This window comes from Pteropus medius, unplaced genomic scaffold (assembly GCF_902729225.1).
Source record: "Pteropus medius unplaced genomic scaffold, Ma_sr-lr_union100, whole genome shotgun sequence".
Taxonomy (NCBI): Eukaryota; Metazoa; Chordata; class Mammalia; order Chiroptera; family Pteropodidae; genus Pteropus; species Pteropus medius.
In genome coordinates this window covers 375,480-395,266 of record NW_024340699.1, presented here as the reverse complement: position 1 = coordinate 395,266, position 19,787 = coordinate 375,480, and the positions used below count along the sequence as shown (strand labels likewise).

Here is a 19,787-nt window from a genome sequence, read left to right as displayed (position 1 = left end):
CACTGGGGCGGCCACACAACCTTCTCATCAGCCCTCCTTCTGAGTTAAAGCTGGAAGGGCTCAACTGATCCAACCCCCTTGGTTTGCAGATAGGGAAACTGAGGCACGGATAGGGGCAAGGCCATGCCCACATCACTGTGTGCATCTGTGGCAGATTCAGTACATCACTCAGAGTCACTTGAATCCTGATCCAGCACTTTTCTCTCCCACCGTGCTTTCTTTCTGGGCAGAAAGGGCTGACTTTAGGGCAAATTATTTTTCTGGCCACTTATTAAGGATGAGCCAGAACACTAAGGATTTCACACACATCATCCCACTTGCTGCTCACCGTTCGGCTCTAACTCTTATTTCAGAGATGAGAAAACTGAGGCTCAAGAAGACTAACTAACTTGTCTGCCATGAAATAGTGGAGCCAGCAGGCTGATCACACTGGGTTTGTGGGATTCTCTCATCAGAATATCTGCCTGTGGGTAGAAGGTTTCAAATTCCTATGGAGGGCAGAGCTCACCGTGAGCTCACATGTAGAAGTATAGCATTGCTTGGCTTGGGTCAGGAGTGCAGAGAGCCTAATGCACTTAAGGCGTGGAAAAGACTTCAGATCTTATCGAAACCCGGCTATAGTTAAAATAATAATACAAGTAATAATACATGTTGCACAACTTCTATGTTGCAGATTCTTTACATATATGAACCTCTAAGCCTTACAGTAGTCCCACGAGGCACAGAAAGTTATCCTAGTTTTACAGCTGATGACATGAGACTCTGGGAGGCCCGGTGACTTGTTCAAGGTCAGGCAGATAATAAGTAGCTAAGCTGGGATTTGAGCAGGTCCTCAAAGCTGTTACTGTGGTCTCTTCCTCCTTCCTTGCCACCCTCTGGTCTGAGTCACCGCTCAGGCCAGCAACCTCAGGAGGTGGATCAGTGGACTATAGTGAGCTCATCCATCCCCTGCATTTGTCGGGACCCATAGCATCTGGTACATGAAAACGGGGAGGGCAGAGGCACAATGAACTTTGCGGCCAGGGGGAAGACTGATTGTAAAGTGGGAACAGTCAACTTGAAAATGAGGGACAAACTTAGGCTCTATTTTCCCTTTAGGATTTAAAAAAATATTAACCCATCTTGGACTTTGATATCTAAGAGGTTGGTATGAAAAAGTCAGGACGTGTATGTTCTAGTCCCCATTCTGCCACTAACATATTGGGACCTGAGACAGGTCCTTCCCATCTGGGTCTCAGTTTCCCCAATATGTGCAATGAAAATGAAGAATGAGATCAGTGGCTTTCAATTTTTTTTTTTTTTTTTGACATGGAAGTTGAAGGCAAAAATCTTTATTCCACGCAGAAAGTTACATGGCAGGACATCACACAAACCTCCTTAAAGAGGGCTTCTTTCATTGACACAGGGCAGGAGCCCGAACCTTGTCCCCTTGGCCTCTGTGTCATGTCCTTGTTGCCTCGCCTCCTACAACAGTGCTGAGACATCATCCACCCATGCTAGGACTTGGGAGACTCCGGGTTGATAGTGGGGGGTCTGTGTGGCCTCCTGGGCACACAACATTTGCACTGGCCATTCCTCCCACGGGATGCTCCCACAGCTGGTCCGGGGTTCAGAATGGCCGGAGACTTCGCTACATGGGGGAGGCTCTTGCAGGGATGCCTGTGCACTCAGGACCTTCTCAGTTCTCCAGGCCCATTTGTCAGGGCCCCCGGGACACAGGCACATTGTTGCCAAGTGGGCCTGAACACTACTTCGTGGATGATGCGGTCTGAGTCCCAGAGGGGAATTCTCACACCCTCCTGAGTTAGGTATGCCAGCAATGAGGAGGAAAGCTCCATGAGGTAGGAATCTGGAAACTGAGACCCCAGCCCCTAAATATATTTGTTGCTTACATACATTTAGTGCTTATTAGATGTATGCCAGGCCCTGTGCAACATAAAAGAATGGGCCCTGAACCAGACAGCCTAGGTGTGAATCTCAACTCACTTTGTAGCTGTGTGGCCCTGGGCCAGTTGCTTTGCTGACTCTGTGTGCTCAGTCCCTCCCATCTACCTCATTCTAAGGAGAGGCTGAAGATCAGGCGCCTTGCTCTGCCCCCTTGGGCAGATTCACGGAGCGGGCGCCCAGGCCTCCTCCGCTGTTCATTAACTTTCTGCCAACGCAACCACACTGGAAATTCTGGTTTGCAAGCAGGGCCTGGATGAGGGGCTCCAAAGGAATCCAGAACGTAGGTTAAGGTTCCTTCCGGTTTATCAGGTGGGACAAGAGGCTAAGCCACCTCCCCACCACAGAAGTCCTCCTGTAGGATGGGGATGGGGAATCCAAAGGAAGGGGGTGTGGGCAGAGGCGTGCCTCAGAATTGGCTACAGACCAAAGTGCTGGGCCAATAGAAAGCCACGCCTTTTTATAGTTGAGCCAAAGACCGACTGGTGATAATTACCTGCATTTTGCTCCCCAAAGAAAAATGTCGTTGTTTGTTTTGCGATAATAAATATGTTTGTGCCTCTCCATCTCGTGTCCTGCATGCCCAGAAAGCCTGGCCTGCCCAGAAAAGCCTGGCCTGCTCAGAGCGGCCCCACCTTTAGCCAAACCCCAGAAAAAGCACCGGTGAGCAGTCTCCTTTTTGGGGAAGGGGCTCACTGGTAATTTTTAATTATTTAGGAGTCCCACATCTTTTTAAGAATCTGACAAATATTGTGAACACTTGCCCCGGAAAAGATGCACACACCTACCTACACACACCACTTTGCACTGAATTTCAGGGAAACTCAGGTTAATAATTCTGGCTTTTGGTTGAAGGGGAAAAAAATCCTAAATTTTTTTGAATGCATAATTTATCGAGGCAGCACTTCATAAAGAATCGTGCACAATGTTAGAATGATGTGTGAGGAACAAAGAATTTCTACATATGTATACTCTTATGACTGCCATCCTGATCAGACTATAGAACATTTCCAGCCCTTACAGTGACCCAAGGAAATTCTGACAAGATGTTTTGAGGCCCTCACAACACCTACTCTTAACCGAAATAGAGATAATTGCTCTCAATATTACCGCCATGCCATACACACAAGATAAATACTACTTTATGTGGGAGCTACTTATTTAGGTGATGACCTCTCCCACCACACTGGGGGGCCCTTGGTAGCCCAGTCTCTCCATAGTAATCCTGGAACCTTCGATGCTGATGACAGGAGACAGTAAGACACTCAAGATGTGTGCCCTGAACCAAACCGAAGTCTCTTCTCTGGATTGTGCCCCCTTCTCTAAGCTGGGCTTATTCATAATAACAACTACAAGTCACTAAGTGCTAAGCTCTGTGCTGGACTTAACATATCTAGCTTTAATCCCCATAGCGACGCTATGAAGTAAGTGGCATTATCACTATTTCATGCGGACGCTTACTGAGGTTACGTCTTGCCCAAGACCACAAAGCTGGTCAGTGGTAGCACTCAGAGGCACACCCAGGTGTGTGTGACAGCAAAGCTCCACAGCTGTATGCTATCTGTCCTCTGTTCTTAGTTCCTTTAGCAGGAAGGGGCTGGGGGCAGGAGGCGGATGGGAGCTGAAGTTCCAGGAAGAGGAGACTGGTCCTCTCCCTAGAGCACCCCCAATCCTAGCTAATGAAAGATGACCTCAGAGCTATGACCTCACTCCCACCCCTTTTTTGGGTCAAAGTGCCGAATTTCATTTGGAACATATGGCTTTTGAATTATAAAAGTCATACACACTTTTAGTAAAATAAATAAATTGCAGATCAGAAAGGTATAAACTGAAGGATAAAAATCCCCTGGCTACCTCAAGAGGCAGTCACTACCACTAGCAGATTCTTTGGTATCCATCCAGAAATTACATGCACATATCCACGAAAGTTTATATTCTTTTTAAAAAATGGGATCGTATTATACAGATTGTATTTCATTCTGCTCTTTTCACTTTATGATGTATCTTGCAGACTTTTTCATATTAGTATATATGAATATACTTCATTATTCTTAGAATACTACACTTTCTAGAATATTCTAACATATGACTATTTCCATAATTCATTTAATGACATTTCTACTGACTTACAAATAGGACAGGTTGTTTTTAGGTTTCAGTATTATGAACTCTGATGCAATGGACATTCTTGAAAATACATCTTTATACATGTGTATGGTTATTATACCTGTAAGAGAGATTCTGGAAATGCAATTGCTGGGTTAAAGGGTATGATTATTTTAAATGTTGATCCCTCCCAAAGGGCTGTGGTAGGCTTAATATTAGCCACCTCCCATCTTTTGCAAAAAAAAAAAAAAAAAAGCCAAAAATCTGAATATATTACCATACATTGTAAAGTACAGGACTTTGTAGATGTGACTGAGTTAAGAACCTTGAGATGGAGAGATTATCCTGGAATATCTGGGTGAGCCTGATGTAACTACAAGGGTTCTTATAGGAGGGGGCAGGAGGGTCAGGGTCAGAGTCAGAGGAGCAGGCCATGTGAGGACAGAAGCACGGGGCAGGAAGAGTCCTTGGAGGTCACCTGGGTACCATGCTCATTTTAAAGATGGGAAAAACGAGGTCCAAGGTAGGAAAGCTAGCTCTAGACCCAGGTCTCATGACTCCCAGGCCTGTGTACTCTTTGTCCGCATGTCCATTGTCTGCAAGGGAGAAGGAAGGATAGGAAAATAATCCTGGGTCAGGCTGGGGTTTTGAAAACACCTCCAGTTATTAGAGAGGCCAGTTTTCTTAATTAATCAACACCGGGCAGTAAAGGCCTCCTCTGGGCTAGACTTCCCCAGTCCTGTGACTTAACTCTGGATCTTCTTGAGAGCCAAAGAGCCTGCCACAGAGGGGCTGGGATGGGGAAAGAGGCCCTGCCTGCTTCCCTCTGGTTTTAAGGAACAGCCCGATCTGACCTTCTGGCTGCCTGGGTTCTGTGACAGTCCCCTCCAACTGGTTTCTTCTTCTTCATCATCTAGGCTTTTGGTTCTTGAATCTGTTGGGAAATAGCTTTGAATTGAATGGGGAGTGGGGGTGAGTAAGATCTTCCAAGATATACTTTGACCTTCCCTGGAGGGCCCTGAGTGGAAACCAGGTTGGAGAGAAAGAAACAGACCACATGGCCACGGAGGGAAAACCTGAGTGCTATGGGCTGGCCAGATCACCTTCCATGAGTCAGTCCCGGCTACTGAGTACCGACAATGTGCCAGGCGCTGTGCTAAGGCGGTTCATGCATACTATCATTCGATCCTTGCAGCAACTGGAGAAATAGGTATTATCATTATTAACTATTCTTATCAATAAGGATCCTGATGTTTAGAGAGATTAAGAACTTGCTAGTTCCTCGCAGAGCCCCATTCTTGGCTGAGAGGAGGGGAGGGTCCCAAGAGAGAGAAAATTGTTTCTACCACGAACTGCTCCCAGCAGGCTCTGCCTCCGTGAGATCCCCCAAACCTCATGTCCATTCTTTACCCTGTTACTTTCTTGAATTTGCCCCTGTCCCTCCTGCCTCTATCTCACCCCTGGTCCCCTCTACCACCCTGTATAGTGAGTACAACCATAATGCTTACAGTTTAAAGCAGATTTACAACCATAATGTACAACCAGTACAACCATAATGCTTACAGTTTTAGTCCTTTATTCTCTTCTTTTTTTTTTTTTATGACAGCTGCTGTTTTAAGGCAGGCTAACATGCTGATAACAATTACATGGCAAGCTTTCTTGAGGGAGCAGGGCAGGGGATTGACTCATTCAGCAGATATACGCGGAACACTGTTGATGTGTCATGTACTGTGAAAGGCACAGGCACTATGACGGCAAGCAAGACAGAGCAGTCCCCACACTCACGGCCTGTGTTCATCAAATAGTCCTACAACGCTGAATTATAATTGTGATAAATGGCAAGAAGGTCCAGTACAGAATGAGTGGAGAGCATTTAAAAGAACTACTGAGACCCAGGCTTCGGGAGGAAGGGGTATTTTAAGTGAGACTTGAAGGCTGATGGAAGGCCTTAGTCTGTGAGGAAAGGGAGGGTAGGTGGGTGTAAGGGGGCATTCCTGGCAGGTAGGGCAGGTGAGAGTGTCTGGAGGGCAATAGGATCCTGGGGTCCAGGATACACTGAAAAAGGCCAGAGTTGTTGTCGTTTAACCTCTACTATTTTCTGAGTCTGGGTCCTTAAGTATAAGATGCGGGTGCTGCAGACAGACGTAAATTAGATGAGAATATCTGTAGCCGTGGATGGGCTGACCCCAGGCTGTCCCGCTGAGTCAGCCCCGTGCCCATTGCAGCCACCAATGAGTCCAATGAACTTCCTCCAGCACAGAGCTGGGCTCTTTGCCAGAAAGTGTTTAAGCTTCAATCAAGAGCTCTTTGATTCCCTCCTTTTCTGTTGGTCTGAAACTCCAGGAGGCAGAAATCCTTGGGTTTTACTCTGACTAATGAGAGTAGAGCTTAGGGGCCACATATTTTTAGCTCTGATAGCATCTCATAGCATATTTTCCCAGGGAAACCCTCCACTTTCCCCCATTCTGCCGGAAGCTCTGGACCAGCCAGACAGTGCAGCATCTGGGAACGGCTGGGAAAAGGCTGAGAAGGGAGCTCAGACCGAGGAAATCAGAGTAAATCAAACCAGATGGGGATGTGAGGACTGGCTTCGGGGGCTGGTTACTCTCCCCCTCGCCCAGCAAATGCGTCTTTGTTCCTTTCCTACCTCCAGATTTATTCTCTTTAGGGAAACTGAAGGCAGGATCAGAGCCAGGCCCCTCCACTGTCTGCAGGGTCTGGGGCAAAAGTAAAACATACCATATGTCTCTAAATAATTAAAAGTTTTAAATCACACTATTAAACTGTTATAAAATATGCTCTGCCTTCCTGATGACAAAATATACCTTTATAACACAAAAATAAGGCATATGTAAAGTCATAGCTTTTATGTGACTGCAAGTTGGCAAAAATACCAAAGATGACTGAATTTAATTATCATTGCATATTTCTGGGTGTTCTGTTGTTGGAGCCAGTGGTGTTTGGCTGGATAAAATAAAGCCATTTAATTCATAAATTAATATTTAACTTTTCTTGCCTTCATTTGGCAACGTTACTATGTTCTTATAATCAAGATTCCATCCCCTCCCTTGCTCTCTTGAGATATAATTGACAAATAAAAATTGTATATATCTAAAGGGTATCTCATAATGTTTTGATATATGTATTCACTGTGAAATGATCATCACAATCAAGTTAACACATTGATCACCTCACATAGCTACTTTTTTTTCTTTTTTCTTTTGGTGTGGTTAAGAACATTTAAGAGCTCTCTATAATCAAGATTTTTATATAATTTGACTTCTATTGTCAGTAATGCCTAATCAGACTAACTTTCTTGAGTCATTTTAACTCTTAGTTCTTAAAATTAATTTCGACTTGAAGAAATTCTGCTCTGATAAGGGGTAGCACTTGAAATTGTCAATAAGATTTTAAAAGCAATACTTAGATTCAGAAATAAACTGCATTTTACATATTACATTCAACTGCTCTAATGGGGGCATATATAATTATTATTACAGAAAATATTACAAAATAATTTATTAAATTTACTTATATATGATATATAAAACCTATTATATACAATTTATTATATGAATTGCATTATATAAATATCCTTTACATTGTAATAATCTCTTCCATGAAGTCTTCCCTGATACTGTCTTCATCCTCTCCATCTTACTCTAGCTGGAAGAACATTCCTTCTGAGCTTGAAAAACACTTGGTGCGGCTGTCCCTTGGGACCCCTTAGGATAGAGGCATTGGCGCAGTGCTTTGTTACATGCTTAGTGGTTAAGAGGTGGGACCTGGATCCAGACTTCTTGAACTTTTAGCTCCATCTCTTACTTTCTGAGACCAGTGCCTCAGTACCTTCCTCTGTAAAATGGGGGTAAATAATAGTACCCACCTTCTACAAGTTGTGAGATTTAAATGAAGAAAGTGCTTTTTCTGAGGTCTGGCATGGAGAAAGCTCAATTAATGCTAGTAGTGATTAGACTCGCCATATTCTGCTCTGCACTGTGGTTCACTCTATGCATGTTTTACCCCTCCCTCCTAGAATCCCACAAGTTCCTTTGGATGCATAGCCAGGATAGGTTTTTAATCTGCTACAGTCTTGAAAATAGTATGCAAGAACTGCTACTCAAAGCAATGGCATCGCAGCCTTCAAACAGTCCAGGGCCCCCAGAGACGGCACCTTCCCCAGATCTATCCTTCCTTTTCTCCAGTGTTATGGACTGAATTGTGACCCCTCCCCAAACTTACATGTTGAAGTCCTAACCCCCGATCACTCAGAGTGGAGAATGGGACTGTTTAACAAGGTAATTAAGGTAAAATGAGGTCACGTGAATGGGTCCTAATCCAACATGACTGGTGCCCTTAGAAGAAGAGGAGATTTGGACACAGACACAGGAGAGAGAGATGACACTGACAAGCAAGGAGAGAGGCCTTAGAAGAAACCAACATGCCGACGCCTTGATCTTGGACTGGTAGCCTCCAGTCCAAGTGAGGAAAACCAATTTCTGGTGCTTAAACCACCCAGTCTGTGGTATACTGTATGGCCGCCCTAGCAAACGAGAGGACCCCACCACCCTATTCTCTCTCACACGAATATGCTTCCCTCTTCCGTCTGAAATCCTTCCACACTTTGCCAGCCCTGCTTCCCTAGTGGTGTCCAGGTGTCATGGCTGCCTGCGTGCCCAGCGGTCCTTTTCCCGTGGATTTTTTTTCCCCCTCACATCTGAACATTTTTCAAGTGTGTTCCATGAGAGGATCATTAGTGTTGCAGGGAAGTGGGTCTCTGAGGTCATGGCCACTAGATGTGGTGTTAATCCAGGCTGATTAGGTTCTGCAGGACTCGGAGCACTGCGGAGCTTCAAGAGGGAAAGGTGCGTGGAGGTGTTCCTTTACTATTTGTTCATGGAATCTTCTTTTCACCGAGCATCTCTCAGGACTAATAGTCCTCCAACACCACTACCTCAACTATACAACTCCTAGTGGTGATACTTGGAGGTGGAGATACACGGCTGAGAAAGATTTTGAGTTTGTGAAGTAGGCAGGTCCCCCTCCAACTACACCAGTGGGAAATAACCTAGAATCAGGATATCAGAGCTGGAAGGGCCTTGGATTATTCTGTCCCATCTGAAGATGAGGAAACTGAGTGATTAGAGGGCTGACCAAGGCCACGGCAGTTGGGGAGTCGCCAATGTCCTGGGACTCATCTCTGTGGATGGTCTTTAAGGAATCCAGGGTTGTGTAAAATGTGAGGCTTTGAAACACATCCTTCTCATGTCACCCTTTCTGATGAGTGTGAGAGGTTTCCAGGTCCCCAGCCATCACACTGGGCCCGCTCCTGCTGCCAGACTACTCAATCTTACTGATTCAAAGTCCCCAAAATTCCAGAGACCAAATCCTCAAGTCCGGTTTTTGGGTCTGGCATGATTGATCAGTTCATTTTGTATGACAGCAAAAGCCCAGACTTTGGAACTAGGTCCAAATCGCAGTTGTCACCCAGTAACTATGTGAAAATAAACACACTGTACACAGCTTTTCTGCCAAAAGTGAAATATAACACATAAAGTGACTATGGTTGATTTACAGGAATGGAGAAACAGGATTTAGCATAGTGGCCACACACATCAGGCCTTTTAAAATATGAGTTCCCGTTCTTCTTCTTAAAACTAGGGATCTAGGGTAGAGTTACACTCAGTGAGGCTATGAAAACCCTAAGGGCAGGAACTATCTCCTATGGCTTGCTTCCTGCAAATCAATTTGTAAAGAGGTAATTCTCTCAGTGAGAAAGCAAAACAAGCTACCAGTTTAAGGGTACGCTGACCTGCTGTGTGCCCTTATCTCCTTCTTTATCTTCTTCCACTCCATTCAGGTTTAACGTGGCTTTCCACAGATCAAGGACTGGAATTCAATCTGGAATCACGACCCAGATGCTAGTTTCACTAGTTTGGGAGCAGTTTTAATGAAGATGGAAATGTTTATCAACTCAACACAGGTACCCCAAAAATATAAAGCAAAATATCATCTTCAGCTGCATAGCAAATATGATTTAAGAATTTAACATCATTATGTGATCACAAGCGTCAATAGAAGTCACCATAAATAAATGTAAATTCATTGTACAAAAACCCCCAACAACTCTTAATACAAATATGGTACATCTGACAGTTTCTGAAACAGATTTTTTTTAAAACTTTTTAAAACCTAAAATAGTTTTTCCTGGTTCTCAGACACACATAAAATCAAAACGGGGACCAAGGAGGAAAGAATATTAAGCCTGTTCGGTGCTCATAGATAAATACTGCTGACAAGCTGGGGAAATGAAATGACTCTTCTGAAGGTGAAGACCTCCATTTACTGGAATCAAATCTCTGGAGGATAATGGGATTCCTCCCAGAGGGTCAAATTCAGGGTTATGAATGCAGAGCAGGAGGGGCAGATCGTCAAAATAGTGATGTCATCTAATGGATGATCCAAATCTCCACAAAGCAACAGTCAAGGATCTGAAATGCTCTCTAAGACTTGAAGGCTGGTTGTCTGTCTGAAAGAGCTACTGTGCCTGGACAGGACTGAAGATTTGGAAGGCTTAGAGATTTTATGTGAGTTTTGAAGGAGTGTAGTTTCTATCGTGTAGTTCTATCATGTGGCGTAAACCTCTCTCTTTTGCCTTTGGGATATATCTATGGTCAAGAGGAAAAAATAAGAAATCAGAATAGGAAGTAGCACCTCCAGACAGGAGGATCTGCTACCTTCCACCCTGAATCAACTTCCTTTCCTACAAATATTTTCTTTCATGGCTCAGAGGGAGCTCAAAACCCAAGGTTAGCAGTGGGGAGGGGTCTTCAGACGGAAAACTCAGAGAGCTAGTGCAAGAGCAGATCTCTCGACTTTATTCCCACAGATTCAGAATTGGTGGGTTTGAGGGAGAGCCCAGGAATTGGCATCAAATGTGCCAATCTCAGGAGGCCTTTGGACCACACCCGGTGAGCCCCTTCTCTCCTCCCATGAGTGTATCACAAACCTCTTGCTATGGACACAGCTTTGCTCGTTCCATGGGGTCGAAATAGCCCTTCTGATTAATGGTAACCATTTCCTTTCATCTGTCCTGAGGCAAGGGATCATTACTGTTCTATTTTCTCTTTTTTCCTTTCCTTCCTGGGCTGGGGAGGTGGGGAGATAGAGAAATAAATGTCTCACTTTGTATTTTCTTCCAAGCTCATGGGTCACAGACTCCCTTTGAAGATGCAGTGATCTGTAATGAGACAATCACTTCCAAAGGCTCCCGTCCTTCTAAACAGTCTCCCCATGCCTGGGGGAAGGGGGGGAGTGGGGGGGCGGGGGGCGCGATTCTGCAAGGAATTTTGGTTCAGTCTGGGAAATGGAAATAGCTATGCCTCTGTGAGATGTGTCCCATATCTCAAAAATCTAAGTTAAGGAACATTGGGAAGTTGATAGCAAAAGATAAAATGTCTTCAGAATCTTTCCATTTCTAGGATAATGGAAGTCCTGATTCATTCAAACAAGAAACCATTTTGGCGGGAATATCTTGGTATCGAAGGCTCATTGACAAGTGTTATTTATACTCACCTGCCTACCCCAATATGTTTCTAGCTTCTGTTAAAATAACCCCTTTACATTTTCTTTCTCATGGGAGTTTTCCTTGGTGAGAGAGTGTGTAAAGAAATGGTCCCTGGTCTGGTTGCCTGCTAATGTTGTGGCAGGGCACACCTGACTTGTTCAGCGTTGTACTTCCAGAGTCCATTGCCCTGTGTAGCTCAGTGTTCACTATTTCTTAAGGAATAAAGGAGCCATCACACCATCTAGCTGATGAGATGGTTTAATAGCTTTCTGTTTTGGGCTGTGTCATAAATACCTCTTCTGTACATTGAGCCTGACCACCTTCCTACCAAAATTCTGCCCAGTGGGACACAGCTGTGAATGCACTTCTGCGTTCTCTCTGTGAAAGCCTGGAGAGGGGAGTCAGGACGTGGTCTGGGGAGTCTGTGGAAGGACAGAGCCAACACCATCTCCCATGGTGCCGATACCAGGAACCTCATCCCCTGTTCGCCATGGCTTTAAGCATCTGGTCCAGAGCAGAAGGAGCTACGACCTAGAAGAATAAGAGTGGGCGGGGAGCCAGAGGAGGTGAAGAAGCCAGTAGGTGGAGGCATGCCTGTCAGGCCGGGCTGACATCTTGGGGCATGGCCACACTTTTCTCGATCTTTGAACTTTAGTTCTGAGGTCACACCTAGGTACAAGGTAGGAGGTCACCATCTTGGGAGGAGGTCCTGAGAAGCAACCATGGATGTGAGGTGAGCTGTGAGATGGAGAAACGGTGAAACTAGGGCTCAGCTGAGGGAAAAAGAAAAAAAAGCACATACTGCCCTGTTTTTTGTTTTGTTTTGTTTTTTCATTTACACTAGGGAAAAACCACCACAGGGATGACATGGGAGAGCATGCACAGGCCCAGCCCTTGGGAGGTGCAGATGTGTTTGGGGAGGTTCTCATTTGTTTCCAGGCCCATTCATACATTGTCCAGTCAGACCCTGTTGCAGGGCTGGCCGTGGCTTTCTCTCTCCTGCTGCTTCCTCTCCTCCAGATTGAGGGTTTGCAGGACCTTCTGCCTAGCAGGTGGTGGCCAGGGACTGGTGGATGGGTGGCTGGAAGCAGCGCACATGCTCCACGGTCGAACTGTCTGTCTCCACGGACTTCATGTACTTGTTCAGGATGGCAAAAACCTCATTGTTCAAGATCTGGTACTTCCTGATCCTGTCTGCCATTTTCTTCAGGGGCTGCAAAGGATAGGGCCATGCAGGTTAGGGACGGGAGGAGAGGATTGAGAAATAAAGGGGGAGCGAGAGAAGAATTCAGTGAGGTTGGAGTCCAGGGTCCTGATGTGTCAATGATCATGTCACATTTTTGTATAAAGGCCTTCTATGAGTTCCAAGGGCTTGCCAATCAAATGTTTACTTGGCTGTAAAGTCTTTTGTGAGTTTCAAAACTTATTACAAAGCTACAGTAATCAAAACAGTGTGGTACCAGCATGAAGACAGACATATAGACCAATGGGATAGAGAGCCCAGAAATAAACTCTTCCACATATGGTCAAATGACTTCTGATGAGGATGCCAAGACCACTCAATGGAGAAAAGATGGTGCTCAGAAAACTGGATATCCACATGCAGAAAAATGAAGATGGATTCTTATCTTATACCATATACAAAAAACTAGCTCAAAATGGATTAAAGACCTAAACACAAGAGTGAAAACTATAAAACTCTTAGAAGAAAATAGACAGGAAAAGCTTCATGGCATTGGATTTGGAAATGATTTCTTGGATGTGACATCAAAAGCACAGATAATAAAAGAAAAAATAAACTGGACTATATCAAAATTAAAAACTTACTTGCGTCAAAGGACACTATTAACAGAATGAAAGGGCAACCCATGGAATGGGAGAAAATATTTGCAAATCATATATCCAATAAGGGATTAAAATCCAGAATATATAAAGAACTCATATAATTCAATAACAACAAAAAACAAACAACTCGATTAAAAAGTGAGCAAAGGATTTGATCTCCAAAGAAGATAAACACATGAAAAAATGCTCAGCATCACTAATCATTAGGGAAACAAGAATCAAAACAACAACAAGATACCACTTCACATCCATTAGGATGGCTGTTACCAATAAAACCCCAGAAAATAACAAGTGCTGGGAAGGATGTGGAGAAATTAGAGCTCTCGGGCATTGCTGGCGGGAATATAAAATGGTGCAGTCACTTTGTAAAAAAGTATGGCGGTTCCTCGAAAATTAAAAATAGAACTACCGTATGATCCAGCAATCCCGCTGCTACGTATATACCCCAAAGGAATGAAAGCAGGGACTTCAACAGATACTTGTACACCCACAATCGAAGCAGCATTATTCACAATAGCCAGAAGGTGGAAGCAACTCAAGTGTTCTCTGACAGATGAATGAATAAACAAAATGTGGTATATTCATTCAATAAAATATTATTTGGCCTTAAAAAGGAAGGAAATTCTGACACATATTAAAATATGGTAAATCTTGACTACGTTATACTAAGTGAGGATTCCATGTACATGAAGTACCTAGAGTAGTCAAATTCATAGAGACAGAGAGGGAAAAGGTGGTTACCAGCGGCTGTGGCGGGGGGCGGAGGCGGGGATGGCGAGTTAGGGTTTAATAGGCACAGAGTTTCAGTTTGAAAGGCTGAAAAAGTTCTGGAGACGGACGGTGGTGATGGTTGCACAGCACTGTGAGCACAGCTAATGCCACTACGCTATACGCTTAAAATGGGTAAGTTTTACGTTATGTGTATTCTACCACGAGGGCAAAAAAACCCTGTATGAGGTGGCTCCTGCCTCTTTCTCCTCTCAACTAGTCCTGGAGACCCACTCTTTGCTCTGGCTTCATGCCTCTGTGTCTTTGCTCGAGCTGTTCCCTCTATCAGGAACATCCTGCCCCCCACTGCACCCTGCTTTCTGCCTGGCTATTTGCTGTCAGTCGTTCTGGACTTAGTCCAAGCACTGCCTCCACGGGAAGCTTCCTCTGGCCCCCGTCCCCCCTCAGCCCTTCTTTTGCTGCCACAGCAGCCCTGCTTATCCATGATAGTCCTTCCCTTAACAGCAGCCCTGCTTATCCATGATAGTCCTTCCCCCACTTCGCACCTGCACAGCTCTCGTGCTTAGTGAAAGTTTGTGAGGACGAGGAGCCAGCATCAGCAGTCTGACTGGCACAGGGAAGGTGCATGTCAGGTCTGGAGCCAGGCCCTGCCCTGCGGGTAACCTGATTCATCTCAGTGACTCATGCCTTCCTACGAGGAGATCCCCATCCCCAGCCACGGAGTGTCTTTGTACGTCTTGCAGTGTGGGGAGATGGCTCCATAAGCAGCTCACCCTCCCTTCCAGATGAAAGCCTGCTTGTCAGGCCCCAACGCCCAGGCCCCAGCCACGAGCCGCTTACCACATTCTTAATGATTTCGTCCTTCCCGTCCTGCCTCTGTACTTTCAGCAGGTGGTAACAGAAGTCGAACAGGTCGAAGCGACGCTGCTGGCCCAGCAGGACGATGATGGAGCAGCCAGCCCAGTTCAAGCCATCACCAAAGCATTGCCTGGAAGCAGGGAGAGGAAGCAGCTGGAGTGAGAGGCAGGGGAGTGGGGAGGAGGGACCCTCATCTTGGACCAGGAGTACGGCCAGTGAGCAGGCCCGACTCTGGTCTCTTAGTCTGTAAAATGGGTGCAAGGGAAGCAGTGAGCATGGATTTGCTTGTTCCAGGGCTCTGGTTATATTACAAGCCTTTCTAACCAAAAAGAGGTGTCAGCCTGTTGCCTCACTGATGTAAAAAGAAGACAAATTTGCAAGAAAAAAAATCCAACCAGTCTTTGAGACTTACGTGGCTGATTATTTTAGGCAAGTCAAAGAAGAATCTGTTTGGCTCCATATGTAAGCTGGGAACAAGCTGTGAGGGGAAGGGCCATTTCAAACCAGGAGACCAAGTGGCCACTGTGGGCTGAGGGGGCAGGGATGGGGCACGGTGTGTTTGTGAGCAGAGGCTGCTAGTGTGGGGCAGGGGCTATGGGTCTTCTTGGATCTGGTAAAACTCAGCCTGTGTGCTCCCAACTCTCAATGGCAATTTGCGAAGTCTGGGCGGCTGTGGGGTCACCTCTCTGCTGACTTTCCTGTCCTCATGCAGCAGCCGCAGCTCAGACTGGGCCGGTTTCCCTGCTTCCCCACCACAAAGGCCAGCCGGCAGCTGCTCTGGACAGTCTTGCACCCAGCCCTAACGCCACTTCCTCGGCAAAGCCTTCTCTGGCCCGCATGTGCCTTTTCTCTAGAGCGCTTGGCTCCTCGAAGACAGGCCTTGTCTGCCTTCTTCGCCACTCTGTTCTTGATGTGTAGTTGGGTAAGTGAAGGAAGAACTGGATTCTGCTTCTGTGTCCTCTGAGAACAGATTTGGGTGACTCTTGAAGGCCCCCCATTTTTCAGGAGTAGAGGCCTCATGAGCCAGGCCGCCAGGAGCGGGAGGGCCTGATCTCTGTCAGGGAAGGCTTTCCCTGTTCTATGAACCCTGCGGTTTTATGGGGGGTCTGGGGAGCAGTGAGGTTCTTCATGCCAAACCTTCACCAGGAGTCCCTCCTGACCATTCAATCAGCCCAGTCTTGGAAAGACAAGGCCCAAGAGGCCCTCAGCCTCTGGGGCACACCCAGGATATGCACGCGCTTCATCTCTGCTTCTAGCCACTTGTGGCCCTTCCTGGAATGGTCCCTTCTCCCCTCTAAGATCTGAATCCCAGCAACGTTCAAGGTTCAGTTCTAGTCTGAGAACTAAATTCCGATAACTCACTCCTCTCTCTTCTCCGGCGTCTGTCACCCTTCCTGCCCTTGCTGCAAAGCTGCCTTGTTTGATGTGCCACATCTCTCTCCATAGGCCCTATAATCCCCACGAGGCCAAGAACCGTCTACTTTTGCTTGGCACTGGTGTACGTCCAGCACCTAACACAGCAGCCGACACAATATGTGCTGAATAAGCAGTCATTGGACAGCCCGCCCCTGTCCACCTTTCTGGCTGGGCTCTGGCAGCCTGATGCCTCTCGGAAAACACAAGCAGGTTGGGCATGACCCTGCTTTCCCTGGGGGTACTCACTCAGCTGTGAACTCGTTGGTCCCCACGGGGATGCAGTAGACGAACTGCATGGCACTCCATAGCCGGTGGAATTCCACGCACTCGTCAACGTGCATGACGCCGTTGGTGGGTGGCGGGCCCCGCCAGATGGGGTCCTGCAGGTAGCTTCGAATGCGGGTCAGGATGACCTCGAACATGGACAGGCCGCAGCACAGCCGCTCCTTGGTCAGCAGGTCACCCTCCCGAGCGATGGCGATTTGCTGGGAACAGAAGGGTATGTAAACCTCCTATCTACCTCTCAGACCTCATCTTCCATCTCTCACCAGAGAGTCCGTAACCCTGGAGATACCTGCCTCTGGCAGTCATTCACCAGAACTGATGTCCCTCCCACAGCGGGGCACTAACTTTACAAATGTGAGTGAAGAGCAGAGACGTCTTGTGGTAAGTAAAGTCTAGGAACCATCGACAGGAATAATTTTTTAAAAATTTCGATCTACCCATGTGATGAATGAAAGGCTTGGTAGCCACTGAAAAGACTGAGGTGCTCCTACTACGAGTATTATCACTACTATTCTACTATTACTACTACTAACTCACACTCGCTGAGTGTGTGTAACGCACCAGGTCCTGTTCTAAGAACTTGGTAAGTATTGACTCCATTGATTCCTTACAGCAACCCCACAAAGTAGGGGACATTATCATCCCCATTTTACAGATGAGGAAACTGAGGTTCAGAGAGGCTGCCAGTGAGCGGTAAAGTGGGGATCTGGATGCTGGTCGTCTAGACCTGTGGGTTAAATTGTTAAGTGAATAGAGCAAGTTGCAAAAAAGGATGTACACTACAATCCTACTAAAAGATGCCAACACGACACGATGTGCAGACAGACACGAACGCCTGTGTGTGGGGTGCATGGAAGACATTTTGGAAAGATGAACAGTTGTGGGAGCGGATGGGCTTGGAGAAGTGGGTGAGAGTTTTGCTCTTTACTTTAAATACTTTTGTCCAATTGAACATGTTAGAGAGCATATGCTACGTTTTAAAAATTTGCCACTGATTTTACAGAATTATCTCCCTCAATGAGAAGTCCTCTGACCACTATATATGATCTCCATTAATAATTTAAAATGGCTTCTCATCTGACTTCTGGTTATTGCATCTCTAATAACCAGTTGGCTAGACAAGCACATCAAAATGCATTACTGTCTGCATTACGAGTAAAAATGTCTAGAGGTAGAGGTCTCAAAAGCCGTGTGCAAAGTAAGACAGATAATAAAATCTAAGGTCCCAGTAAGGTCTCCAAAGCATGTTTTAATACATGTTGAGATAGTCACTCACTAAAATAAAAAAAGGAATACTATTTCTACCGATCCACCAATAACGATGCTAATAAATAAACAGTGTGTATCAGTGCACATTGTAGAAAATTACAAAGCAAAAGAGGGCCGGCTTCTCAGACCAAGAGGTCCACAGAGTACTTGCGGGATGGGCTCCCCAGAAGAGGGTGGTCCCCCCAGAGAGCTCATTTTACGGGTGCCCATGAGGCAGCCTGCCTGGCTTCTCTCTGCAAGCTCTTGCCCTGAGCCCCCAGGAGAGGACAGCTTCTGAGTTAATCCACAGAGGGAAATAAATCAAGAAACACCACCAATGGAGCCAGTTAGGAATGTGGGCTGGGAGTGCAGTTGCCATGACGACTGTGAACTGAAAAAAGTCTAGGGAAAAAAGTGTGAATTGGGGAAGAAGAGTTTGACAACATGTTTCAAACAGGAAGGAGAGGGAACCCTGGTACACAGTGATGCATCTTGATTTCGTGAGCAGAGAAAGATAGCTCTTGGGCAGAGAAGGGACCACTCGAGTTGCCATAGCTAATGAGAAATAGCTCTTACAAAATCCTGAACCCTGTACTTGATTCCGTTCTCACCAGGCAATTCTACCAGGCTGGTATTTGGGCCTTCATTTCAAAGAGAGAGCGCCTGGAACAGTGAAGATGCTCAGTAAATAAAGGATCTATATTTGTTCTTGAGTCATGAATATTCTCCTTTATAAAATAATAGAGTTGTGGGTTATTAATTAATCTCCTGTGCATTTACTTAGTTTGAATCAACCCTCAGGGCCTGACAGTCTAGGGGGATTAAACAGTTAAGGAGGGGGTTTATAAATCTGCTGAGGGACTTTAAATTCTGTGACTACACCCCACCTACTTATGGCCAAGCAAAGGGGCCTTGACTGAAATGGTTAAGAGCTTTGTCCTTCCCTTGAAAAAGTGTTTGCCTTACAGCTTTTCCTGTGAACTATGAAAGTAATATTGTCACTGAGTAAAATCTGGAAAAAAAAATTTAAAACGTTATATAAGAAAATAAAAATCTCTCATAAACCCCATTATGAGCTTTCTTAAAATACTGAGGAGTAATTTGTTTGTGTTTACATATGTGAGCGTGTATATACATCGATATTTAACAAAATTTCAATAGTATTATCTGTATTGCTTTCCTCTCTTAAGATACCAGAAATCTAAAAAACCATTTCCTTCAATATTTTCAGTAACAATTTTTCAATGGCTACGTAAAGTGGCCATGGACATGCCATCAATTATTTAGTCTTCTGTTCTTGTTAGTTATTTTTAAATTGTTTACAAATTTTCACTATCACAGACAATTCTTAAACAACCAACCTTATACGTAATACTTTTGTGAACTTATCTCTGGTGATCTCCTTAGGATAAAATCCTAGAAGTAGAACTACTCAGTTCGAGGGTATAAATATTTTAAAAGGCTTTTGCTCCGTAGTGGCAAAGCAGTCTCAAGAAAAGCTGAACCTCCGGCACCCATCGTGTGAAGGCTATCCCTGCCATGGCCAATGCTGTTATCATTAGGAGAAGTTCTTTGCCAGCGTGAGAGATGAAAAGCTGTACTCTGTTCTTTTATTTTACATTTCATTGATTACTGGTAAAGCCGAACACTTTGTTTTATTTTACATTTCATTGATTACTGGTAAAGCCGAACACTTTGTTGGCATTCATATTTTTTATGTTGTCAGTTTTCCTTCATGTCCTTTTTTCTTTTGGTGTATATCTATCACCAAAAGTATATCACAAAAAGT

At 45.3% G+C, this 19,787-nt stretch overlaps 1 protein-coding gene and 1 long non-coding RNA gene across 5 annotated transcripts in view; one reads left to right on the top strand and one right to left on the bottom strand.

The window, feature by feature from the left end:
• Positions 1-9,975: 9,975 nt before the first annotated feature.
• The window catches only part of CYFIP2 (cytoplasmic FMR1 interacting protein 2), a 112,933-nt gene continuing 103,121 nt past the window's right edge, over positions 9,976-19,787 (bottom strand). For 2 of the 3 annotated variants that reach the window (XM_039876529.1, XM_039876530.1), the window contains exons 29-31: positions 16,712-16,950; positions 15,032-15,179; positions 12,663-12,830 (exon numbers count right to left, since the gene is read on the bottom strand). In XM_039876529.1, the coding sequence (XP_039732463.1) occupies positions 12,663-12,830; positions 15,032-15,179; positions 16,712-16,950 (555 nt within the window). Of the gene's footprint in view, positions 12,831-15,031; positions 15,180-16,711; positions 16,951-19,787 lie in introns of all 3 variants that reach the window. The other variant, XM_039876528.1, reaches the window with a different exon arrangement.
• Positions 15,175-18,711, top strand: LOC120613923 (uncharacterized). 2 transcript variants are annotated; one of them, XR_005655799.1, is made up of 2 exons: positions 15,175-15,511; positions 17,017-18,711. It is a non-coding gene; the product is annotated as an uncharacterized LOC120613923 (long non-coding RNA). The 2 variants fall into 2 exon arrangements; XR_005655800.1 differs by lacking the exon at positions 15,175-15,511 and adding an exon at positions 15,934-16,675.